Source organism: Pezoporus flaviventris, unplaced genomic scaffold (genome assembly GCF_033815535.1).
Source record: "Pezoporus flaviventris isolate CSIRO_AGI_PZ_B2104156 unplaced genomic scaffold, CSIRO_AGI_Pfla_v1 ptg000066l, whole genome shotgun sequence".
NCBI classification, from domain to species: Eukaryota; Metazoa; Chordata; class Aves; order Psittaciformes; family Psittacidae; genus Pezoporus; species Pezoporus flaviventris.
In genome coordinates, this window is record NW_026892614.1 from 10,815,916 (window position 1) to 10,828,085 (window position 12,170).

Consider the following 12,170-nt stretch of genomic DNA (forward strand, 5'->3'; position numbering starts at 1 on the left):
AGTTGTAATTGTTCCAGATCTTTACCTTTTAGGCTGACTTTTTTAAGAGACCCTGAGGGGAAATTCATTCTTAAAGTCTGAACATCAGCTTTACTTCTTTCAGATACAAAGGAACTGAAAAAAATACAGTTTGCCACAGATTTTAAGAAACTACAGGCCATTAACAATTATTTTTTAATAAAATGGTTATCAAAAATTCCCCTATATTATTTAGACCTTTTTTGAAAATTTTACCTATAGTACCAACACAGACTAGATATGAAGAACAGATCAAGAGACAGCACTACCTGAGACTAAGCTACATAGCTTCCTGTCAAGCAGCTCAGAAACATGGCCACAACGTTGTAATGTCTTACAGCTCTGATGCCGGGCACATTTATGCATCTCTGATATTAGAAGGGATTTTCTACCTCTGAGGTTTCAATTTGTTTCAGGACTGGTTGAGTCAACCTATAACAGAGGGTTCTAGGAAGGTGCTTTCTCCAGCCCTTCTCACATATTCATGGCAGTCCCCTCCACAAGCTAAGTCAGAATTCAGTGCTCCTACATTGTAATACGAAGAGTGATACCACTTAAATTTCTCAACACCAAAAAAATGTACAGCCAGACCACTTAGGCATGGTGAAAATGTTAAATCAACCTGAAAAGTATGGTGAGAGACTCGGGAAAACATAGTGAGACTATAAGGGTCTAGTACTAGCAGGGGAGACAGTGGAACAGTGAGAAAGAGAAACTACAGGCTGCCTTCCCAGTCACCTCACACCAAAAGCAGTGGAGCAGGAAGGCACCAGCTGCTCTCTTACTTGAAAGTCACCTCCAGCCTTCCTCTAGCAGTGGAGCAGCTGTGACTGCCTGGGGGCCCACTGGTGTTCCAGGGAAGGAGAGGGAAGAACTTGCAGCAGGAGGAATTTCCTCAATTTAACATCAAATGCCAATGGAGGTGCCAGCAGAAAATGCAGTCTCTCTGCTACTTAAAAGATCTCTGAATCCAGGAGCAACTTTTAAAGAACAAAGCAGCTGCTACCCCCAAGACTTAAGATATATGTTAAATTGCAGTAGTATGTGACACAAGCTGTCATTTGAACCTATGGAATTAACAAATGTGGTAGGAGATATACCACCCATCACTATTCTATACTTACTTTTCTTGTGTGATAATCCAACTTGAAATAGGAATAGCTATTTTTTTCAGATTTCCCATTTGTGTTCTACACTAATTTACCAAAATTCTTACCTTAGTCTGCCTTCCATGCATTATTATTACCCTATTACTCCTGGAAGTCCTCAAGTCTTTTCAAATATCAGAACTAAACTCTCCCAGCCAAAAATGTCCAAATGGCAGTTAAAGCATGAAAGTAATTCTCTCTCCTCCTGCCTCCTTGGTCAAGTATTTAATTGTATTTTGATAGGATGTCTGATATGTATATGCAGTAAAGAATAATTTCTTCAAATGTAAAATAAATGAGTTTAAATACTCAGGAGGCATTGTTGATTGTCAAGCAATCAGTTCATGGATTCGCCTAATCACTGCATCATTGTTTTGATTTACATACCCATATGTACACACAGACAGAACGAAAGAGCAAGAGAGGGGCTTTTCTATGTTGTGCCTCAAGGAGACTTTTCAAGCAATTTGCCAGGTTTGGTTTCTTATTATCTACTGCTAGCATAACACACAAAAAAGACATGCATAAAAGACAGGAAAATATCTAAACAGAAGGAAAACAAAGTTGCTAAATGTTGAAAAGTATCAGTGATGAAAAAATACCTATTCAATCCTATCATTTTCCTCTACAGGAAATAAAAAGACTTCAGTGTTTTCTTCACACTGTCTGCTTGCTCTGGGAGGAATATAGTTCCTACGCCTCACATACACAAAGCTACAGCTTTCTGGAAATAAAAGGTCTTGCTGGCCTATGAAGACAGGAAAGGAGAGAAGGGAAAGGGAGAACAATAAAAACTACCTCAAGAGAAAGCTAAGCAAGGCAGTGTGGCAAGTTCTCAAAGGTTTTAGTGTCATTTTTTCATTCTGCTTTGGGTTTATTTATGTATTTTTATTCTAACCTCCTTGTAGCAGATTCACAGATCGTTTGATCTTTTGATTTGATTTCTCCTGCCCCCTGGAAAAGCAATACATTTCCCCTGCAGAATAACAGCTGTGAAAGAAGTGTTTCCTATTAACAAGATACTTATCTGTTGTGTTTCTCCATATCTCAGTTCATATTTTTTTTTTGGATGCAATTACCTTACAAATGGAGTTATTGCATTTTTTAAAGCTTAAGGGAAAACTTCTAACTCCTGGACTGTGCATGGCTCGTAAGGACTACTTTCACAGCTTTTGCTTTAGCTTCTTGACTCTCTAGTCTCATTTCATCACCAGTGGAGCGAAAGACTCTTCCACAAGGCAGATCAGGGTAGCTAAATTAGACTTCTGCTCAGTATCACAGTTAAAGGTGATCACCTGTCTCCACTACACAGACAGCCCAAAGAAGTCAGCCTCAGAACAGTAATAATGCCTTTAAAGACAGTTCCTGGCTCCTTAAAAATACTAAATTGAGTTTTGTACTAGTTTCCTACAGGAATCACAGTTTAATTTTTGTTTTGAGGCCCCATTTTAAATACCAGTTGGTCTCCTTGGGCCTACATGCTATAGATCCCTCAGCATGTCAGATAATAAAACATGATCCTCAGCAGATATAGAAGCAAAACTTTCATGCTTTGGAAATGAAAAAGTATTCCAAGCATCCGTGTAACTCAGAGAATGCCAAAACAGATGGATGCAGACAAGCCCATATACCCCATGCTTACACACAGGGGCAGTGAGTTAAGGGGTTAAGGACTTTGATAATAATACAAGCTTAAGGAGCCTGTCCTCTGCCTTCTTGCTGGCATTCATTCCATCTTCATCCTAAAATGACTGCCCAGTCAAGAATGCTGAAAAATGTAACAAAAGGCGGAAAAGAGGTGAAGTGTGCTTTAAACCCGGATCAGATTGCTGATCCAGCCTCCAACATAGCTCAAGAAACAGTTGTCAGCCTAAGTGACAGGGTAGGGCTGTGCAGTGTGGGAGCAAGTATGCAGGACAAGGGGGCACAGGGACTCTTTAAACATGTACTGGTGCCAGAGGTCCCACACTCTGAAACTATACCCAGTCAGATGTGATACTGCATTGCTGCATCAGCACGGCACTGTGCCTTAGATAACAAATTTAGTAGAAGGGATGTGGTAAACTTTAACAGAGCACTAAGCACGCCTGGGCCAGAGCTGGCTTTGTGTTCAGCCTGCTTAGAGTAGGAGTGGAAGGCACACAAATCTATCTGCTCCTGCCCACATGGATGTAATCTAAAGTGTGTTAGCAGCCATACTTGACATAGTGCAATGTCTTACAATGACAGGATCCTCTCTGCAGCTGATATGACAGTATCAGTGGATTTTTCTCCTGTGCTTCCATCCAAGAATTTAACATGTGGCTTTTAATGCTAACAAATGAATTTTTGCTTCTAATCCCTCCATTTTACAGATCAAAAATTCCAGAAACAGGCAATAAAAACCTGCAGCACACCCAAGAACATCACCTTAATATCCTGGCTTACTAAGTATGGCCTGCTGTTACATGCAGGAAGAAATATTGAGTGCAAGGACAGACATCACCTTACAGCAACTAGCTGAGAAGCTGGAAGAGGTTACTGCCTCTTGTTCCTGCCTCACTCCCAGAGAGAATTGCCTATTGTGACAGAGCATCTAAACTCATGCCGCTTGCTGCCAAGGAGAACAGTAGGGTTAGTTTAAATGAGCTTAATGGCTGATATGAGCTATCCCAGATGCTTTGCCTTCAGGTGATACAGAAAGTGCTCAAGCGCTGAGTTCCATGGAAGTAATGAGCTGCAATAAGCAGGGCAAAATGAGGAAGATGGGAGTGCAGAGAGCTGGCCTGCTCCTTTCAGAAGCAGATATGACTGATGTGTCTTGGTTTAAATACTCCAGCCTTACTTGAAGGACCTAGGTGTGAAAACATTGGTGCAAAACATAGTACAACCTGTGATCAGAGATAATCACCACTCTGTCCCATGACCGCTCTTCTTGCTACACTCTTATTTTGAGTCATGAAGCCTAAGAGTCCCAGCATGATATGAGAGAAACTATCATTCATTTGCTCCACATTCTGTACTCTCAGTATTTCTGCACCAGCTATCTTAATTTTCATTTCCATACATAAATTGTCTCTTCAGTACCCTCTGCTGTCTGTTCAATGCCATGTCGCTCTCAGAATAACCTTAATAGCAGAGGTTTAGAGGTAGTGGCATATTTTTCGATCCAACTTCATTTAATAAAGCAAAAGGCCCAGCTGCCTCTGACTGCCTGTACAACTTATGGAGGGGGGCAGCCACTTCTGAAATGCAGTAGAGCTCTTCTGAGATCTGAAATAGCTTAGGGAACTGCCTGTTTCTCCCTGCTGATGGCATATTCCCCAAAAACGTCTGTTATGTGCTTAAAGACAGATGGCATGGATTTGGCCTCAGATGGGCCATCCAGTTCAGACTCTAATGAGTAAAGGGTGAGTTCAAACAACTGCTCTGCCCGGAGAACACATATTGGGATTTTGGAGTTCTAAATCTAGAAACTGAACACGGTTGGAAAACAATACTGAAGAACAAAATGGGCTAGGTCAAACCACTGAGGAATCAATGAATATTGATAGATCTCTCCACTACTTCTACAGGTGCTCCTATCCCACCTAAGAATTTTCCTGCTTCAGCCACAATTACACTAAGCTCCCTGAGATGAAGGTTTGAAAGCCAGAATAAAGACAGATATAAGCCTGGAGAAACCAGAAAACCAGAAGAGAAGGCACATAAATCAATCTTAAAAGGCCTAGGGATGTGAAGCAATACAATTATCTCCATGGAGCAGCTAGTTCTAGACAGACCTTTTTAATCCTAATTAAACAATGAATTGACTCTCATAGGAGGTGTAGGTTCACTTGCAGTGAGAGCCTGCCTTCTTTCGCTTAGAGTTTACATCTGTGAGCATTTAGCTAGCCAACTGCATGTTGGTATTTAACTACCTGAACAACAGAACAATAAAAAAATAATAACTTTAGTAAATAACCCCACTGTCTTCATATGTTCAGTCTCTCCCAAGCTGTCATTTCTTTGGATCACTCCCTTAACTCTACATGTGAATTTTAGAAACACAGCTGCCATATCCACAGTCAGTCTCATAATAAAATGGAAGTAGGTCCCAGCCACCTGGTAGTGATGTCAGCGTTTGTCTTGTCTGAATAATACCTCCTGAAGATTAACAAATGTCCCAAACTGGATAAAACACACCCTAGAATCCAACCTGATTTCTAAAGGAGCTCCTTACTTTTAATAATGTGTAAGAAAAACATAATGCTCTGAAAGAAGAAGTCATTATCTGAACACCCACTGAAACAGACAATTCCATTTAACACTGAAGATAAACTGATCTTAGAGACCATTTATACCCCATCTCTCTCCAGGTGTCCACAAATTTCCACCTCTTGTCCTTTCACAGATATAAGTCAGCAATAGATATTAATGGATTTTTGAGGCATCTATATATGAAGAGTGGCCCACATGATTTGGCCAAGTGTCTCTGTCAGACGTCTGCCATGTGAATGCCTAGGATCTAAACACAACGCATTGTCAAGCTCTGTCACATACCTTCTGCACCAATTGACACAAGTTTCACTCCTTTGCTGGCGATATAATCCAGAGCTTTGTTGACATTAGCAATTTTATGGAAGCGCATCTTCCCTCTGTCTGGTTTCGGTAGTCTTTCCCCTGCAGAGTAACAAATGTAAAGTGTTTATTGTTACATTCACCTGGCTACAGACACACAAGCGATTAGAACTCAAGAGTGAATGTGCCCTGAACACTGTCTAAAGGGTAGCAGTCATTCTAACAGGTATTTTTCTGAAAGCATGTCATAGGGCTTCGAACAACACCCCAAGGAGAAAATTCAAATGCTGAAATATCTGACTTAGGCTTTTCTTGATATAGCAGTAAAACCAGAGTAAATTTTTACCTTTGCCCTAAACACAGAATCATAGAATCACAGAATAGTTAGGGTTGGAAAGGACCTTAAGATCACCTAGTTCCAACCCCCCCCTGCCATGGGCAGGGACACCTCACACTAAACCATGTCACCCAAGACTCTTCCAACCTGTCCTTGACAGGTGAGTGCTTCTTGCTACTCAACTTCTAGGTCATTGCTCCTGTCTGTGGTAGAGGAGCTGAATATTAAGAAAGCAGGATGTGTTCACTGTTTTGAATTGTTAACCGGTTTTGCTCTTTAACAGTGTTTCAGTTAACGTGCTGTAAATACATAGCAAACTTCATTTCAGCCAACCTGAGATAACTTCCAATAGGAGCATCAGTTTGAGGCCATTTCTGAAGTCCTCCTCAATGTTCTCAATCTGCGTGCCTGCTTTCCTGAGGTGGGAATTGCACCAGGCTGTAAACGTCTGTAATAGTAATTTAAAAAAGAATCTTATCAACAAGGCATTTTCTAAAACAATTGCTAAGCCATGTCAGTAAAAGCTGCATCTGAGATTTTCACTACTGCAGTCTTAAAATTTGGATGTCCAACTCCCATTGATTTTTTATGTTGCTGAGTTCAAAATTCTTATCCCAGATGTTCATGAAGATGCAAAGAATTGCTTGACTAGAAGCAATATGGTAGATTCTGCTCATAAATGTATCCTTAAAAAAAAAAAAAAGATTTGCACATAAAGGCAAAAGTTATCTAATAGTTATTACTACTCAACATTCTTTGAGCACATAATTTTATGTCGGGACTTATTTGCTACACATTCTTTCTGGAAGGAAAGATTTATATAGTAAAAAGGAAGATGGGTAACAGAAAAAATGGAGGCAATAGCAAGCACAGAAGCAAAAACTTCCACTACCTGAACTCATGATAAACAGTTCTTATACAGATTATCTATGCCAGGGGCAAATAGCATGCATTTCTAAGAGGCAGAAAGTTGCGAGAACACTCCTTAGGATGAAGTAACTGAAGAAAGACTTCTCTTACTTGCAACTACAGTGGGAAACAGAATGCCTTTTGAAAACATGAACAATTAGAATGGGTTTTGAAAGCTTACAATAATTCAAGTGCAGAAGTTTTGCATTCAGATCTTGCAGCTATGAGCTGCCTTACCAATGGTTTTATTTCTTAACTGTATGATTTTCAGAAAACTGCTACAACTTCAGGAAACACACAAATGCAGGTACTTAAATCTGCAGGGGAAATAGGTCACAAAAGCAACCACGCACATTTCCCTCTCCATGGAGAATAGCCAAGTCTGCTTTTACTCACAGAAAAAAGCAGAACTAAGTCCATTGATCTACACAGGTCATGTATATGTTACCTTCATATGAATGAAATAAAACTATGGGCTAGTAGGAAATGTAGTTGTTAAAATCAGCCTTTTTCAAATACCCACTACTCCTCAGCCTTCTGACAAATTTTCCTTGCTTTTCAGTTAAGATACGGAAAAAAATTTACTAGGTATTTCACCAGGTATTTAACTGTAGGTATATGACAGGATCATACATTTTGGTAAGTTAGACTTCCGCTTCTTAAAACTGCCACATATTTGGAATTCTCCTTCCTTTGCTATTTCAAATTACCATGATTTTAAATGTTATTACCATGGTTGCCATGGAAATAATATTATTATACTATAATATATAATTTAAATATTGTTACCATGATTAAAAATATGTAATGTATTTAGATTTTAAAAATAAAATATATTCTAAATCCCCATTGTCAATATGAAATTTTTGTTGGCTTTTTTCTTGCCTGTTTTTTTAAGCCATTTTATTTCCGACCTTTCAGAAACAGAATAAGAAAGGCAACTAGATGAAGGCAAAAACTTTCCCTGAAACTGAATCTCATACATTTTAGACAGATTTCATACCTTAAGAAGATATAGATTGAATTTTCAAAAATGGCTTATTCTTGAAAATGCAACTTTCTGCTAAAGAAGAACGTTCTGATTGTCGCCGGGTTACACTCAGTTTATGCAAAGAATTTATGTGCAGCTTGCTGGGCTCTTTTCTCAGAGCTCCTACAGTGACAAGAAACAGCTTGCTAAACTTTAGTTTTATCCACTTCTATTCAATTGAAAGGAAGAAGCAAGAAGTGCTATGGATATGGGGGGGCTGTTCAGTGAAATCCCTAATTCTTGATATTCAGAGACAGAGAGGAGAAAACACAGTACTGGAAGCGGATCTGGGCAGGGTTTCTGTTGACCTGCAGAGGATGAGAGTTGCAAGCAGAAGCGTAAGAAAATCTTTGCATATACAGATGAAGATAAGTATAGCTGCACTGAAGCACCTCTGTAAATGTATCTATTTTAATAAAGGGATATTAGCTTGAAAAACAGTCACTCGAGAAGGTAGAACTTTCCTCATGTTAAGGCAACTAGCTTTACTGAGCTTATGGGAGACCTGAAATCAGTGTATCAAGCAACACAGCAGAGATACTAGGCACCTCTACCCTCAGGGCTCAACATGATGGAGTCTTAAGACAGTATTTGGTTTGGATCATTATAGGGGTAGGATCTAGTCTATAAGATTAATTTGCCTGCCTTAAGCAGTATTCTGTTCTACTGATACGTATCTAGAAAGGTTTAGCACCACATTAAGTCATTTGTTAATACCAAAAAATTATAACAAGTACCCTTGGAAGGAACAATGTTATGGTAATACAGAAAAAACAGATGAAAGAACCCAAGGGTAAATGCACATGAACCTTGCATGGCAATTTGGCAAAAGTATTAGAAAGCTGAACCAGTAAATGCATGAGCCTTTCATGAATTAAGGTTAAGTGATGTGCTTCTCTGCAGACACTATTGCAGTCTGTAGAATTAAGGTTAAGTGATGTGCTTCTCTGCAGACACTATTGCAGTCTGCAGAATTTTTCCAGCACATCATGGTGAACTCCACAAGGAATTTGAAGAAAAACCTCAGCCATTTTTATCTCCTCTTTTAGACATTTATAGTGAACATTCTGACCCTGTACTACTCAAGTAAATGAGATTTCCCCAGTTTTCATTTAATTTAATGACAATGAGCCCACCAGTTGAGCAGTCTTAAAATACAAATCTGATTCTTATTGTGAAGAAAGCTACTTCTCAGTTTCTTAAGGAAAAATGGAACCAGGCACGCCTTACCTTATATATGTATATATAAATACATATATAAAAGCAAATTAGAATTTTGTCCACCTCTAATCTCACTGTGGTCCTCTATTTTGCCCCTACAACAGCTGTTTCAAATTACTGAGTACCACACTGATAGATACACAAGTTTTACCCAAAGATCACAAAGTTTTCATATATTTTAAACAGACATTTTTATGGCACTGAATTTGCTGAGAAACAAGTTCTCTTCTGAATCTTGTTCATTTTACGAAGACACTAAGCAGCCAGTGTTGCTATGATATAAACAAGGAAAAGATGCTACTACTGCTGAGTCAAGGTGTTTTCAATAAACAGTTTGATGACAGTCACTGGTTTTATGGGCTGTATTTTTATATCTGCAGGTTATTTAAGATTCTTTCCAGTAGCATGGGAGTTTGTCATCAATATTGTAGCATTTTAAAGGATAAACTTGGAATTACCTAGAAAGCCTCCATTCACATGAAGTTCTGCTGAAGCACTCTATTGTGTGTGGGTTCTTTACTATCTGTATCTAGATAGCCTAGATTATCTTCTGTATCTTGAATATGAGATTTAGATCTTTTATATAAACCACAGTTTCTTAGAGCTTTCTATTTCATCAGTGCATCAGGTCATGAAATGGTGCTATCCCCTCATGACAGTCGTCTTGAGCCTCATGGGAAGTGTTGCTGCAGTACATTACAGCAGACTCTTGGCATGTGGCTTAATAGCTTGATGCCTTACAAACTGGCTTATTTTACTGGGACCAAACATGGCTACAGGAATGCTGCTTAAGGAAGTGTTTACTATGTTTCAGTGATGCAACCCGTAAGTGACTCTGTTGAAGCTACTGCAAAACTTAACTTGCAAATTTTAACAGTTTCCATAACCCACATTTTACTTCACCCTCATCCTTCTATTCTTGTTGTGACACCACTTGTTCTCACTGCTTTGGCTTTAACTAACAATTCTATTCATAGCTATTAAGAAACAATTCAAAGCACGTTCAAGTCAGGGAGATCAAGATACAGCCAGCATGTAGTACCCCGCAAATTTGTAATCCACTGAGATTTAAAAGCTATTAAATGACTTAGACAATGCAAATTCCTTTTTCTGCTGAACTGTACAGCACATTTCAGAATATCAGATTGACCAGAGAAACAAGGCAGGACAGAAGGCACCAAACCGAATACCAGGAGGGATACAAGTAAGTGCCTAGAAAGCTAGACATTTCTTTTTATAATGTATTTACCATAGGTGGCTCTACTAATTTTAAAAATAAATAAATCACTTTTTCTCCTTTCCAAAGTTGTTACTACGGAAGAAACTTTGCTGGCATTCTTAGATGAGAGACCACAGAAGAGAGGCTGCGGGGCAGGAAGCCAAAGAATTTGCAGCCCCACAGGTAAATGTTCTCTTAATGCACTATTAATTGTCCACTGCTGTCACAGGTCTATTTTAGAAAAGCTAGCTCTAGAAAAGGGAGTTCAGTTTATCTTCTATGCCCGCTTGGCCTCATTATGAACACTGGCAATAGCATATTCTCCATAATTTGGATTCATAAAGCTGTGACAGCAAAGTGTGTACCTGAGGGAAAAAAAACCACCAAACTATACCTGGTAATTTACTCAAGCCACCTAATTTCACAAGCCCTTGACAAGTAGGAGTGCAACCAATGGGCAGAAATAGAAGCTATCCCTAATCAATTATCAATCAACTGCAGCTAATTCCAAAAAAATAATAGGGTACACCCATTCTGTGCAAATATTTTTACACATGCACAGTAAAGGATATGTTTTGATGGGAAAAGTGGTATCGCTAAAAGATGAATTCTCCTACACTCCTGAGTAAACCCACACATCAGTTTTATGGGAGTGTAATGATAACTTACTTTTGAGAATGCTTCAAAGCCAGAAAACAAGATGCTATAATATTAATTTTCACATGTGTGTGTGATAATAGGGATAGAGAGAATTGAGAAGGCACTGTTAACCACCCTCTCCAAAACTGTAACCTGTCAGTGGGCCACAAGACAACTTGTTCCCCCTGCTGAAGATTCAGGGCAAGTTTGGCACTACAGTGAGTCCAAAATGTACATCACCAAAACAGCTGCATACCCTGCATAAGGACATGTACAGGGTACATGCCAGGAAGATCTATTTAGTTGCCCTGAGAATTGAAATTGAGAAGTGAATCCAGCCCAATAAAGGATTGCAGACCTGTATCCTATTTTGTACCTATGTCTCATAACTCTCTCCAGTGCAAATCAATTCCTGTCTCCTATAATATTTACAAGTTTTAAAATATTGATTTTAGAAGGCATGTGCCTGCTTGTCTGTGCCCCTTCCAAAAAGGCTACTAGCCCACATGAGCCATTCAGGTTTGAGTTTCTGGACTTTCTGTAACATTTACATAAGAAAATAAAGACAAAATCCAATTTTTACATGAGCTATGAAAAATATTGCACTTATAGGAAACATGATACTTCCTGTGTCTGTTAAGTACAGCAGAAGCAAAAGTCATTTTAAGTGGACCTTAAATTCTAATACCCAGGGCAGAAGACACTTGAAGAAAACTAACTTCAAATATGAACATTGAATACATTTCTATACATACATGTTATCCCTAATTAGCTCAATCTGATAGAGATGTTTCTTAAAGCTCTTCTTTATAACTCTTCTTCTAAAGTTTTTTTCCTCTCTAGCTAGCTGAGGGTCTTCATTACTTTTAGGCTAAATGGGATACAGTGATTCACTCTGTAGCTATACAGAACATTACTGGGCTCTGAGTACATGGCAAGGGTGTTACAGAAAGAGCTCTGCCAGAACATTCCCACTAGGCCAGACTGAGGTTCCCCCTTGAAGAATTTCCCATCTGTCTGTTATCCATGTTTTAAAATATAAGTTGTGAACCTGCAACATGATCCCCTAGCTCATGTAACCACACAGTGCTCTAATGACTGCAGGATCAG

At 39.0% G+C, this 12,170-nt stretch overlaps 1 protein-coding gene across 3 annotated transcripts in view; it reads right to left on the minus strand.

Annotated features, from left to right (window-relative positions):
• ACTN2 (actinin alpha 2) overlaps nt 1-12,170 on the minus strand; it is a 68,762-nt gene that overhangs the window by 37,061 nt on the left and 19,531 nt on the right. For all 3 annotated transcript variants that reach the window (XM_061471199.1, XM_061471200.1, XM_061471198.1), the window contains exons 2-3: nt 6,376-6,490; nt 5,688-5,807 (exon numbers count right to left, since the gene is read on the minus strand). In XM_061471199.1, the coding sequence (XP_061327183.1) occupies nt 5,688-5,807; nt 6,376-6,490 (235 nt within the window). The remainder of the gene's footprint in view (nt 1-5,687; nt 5,808-6,375; nt 6,491-12,170) is intronic.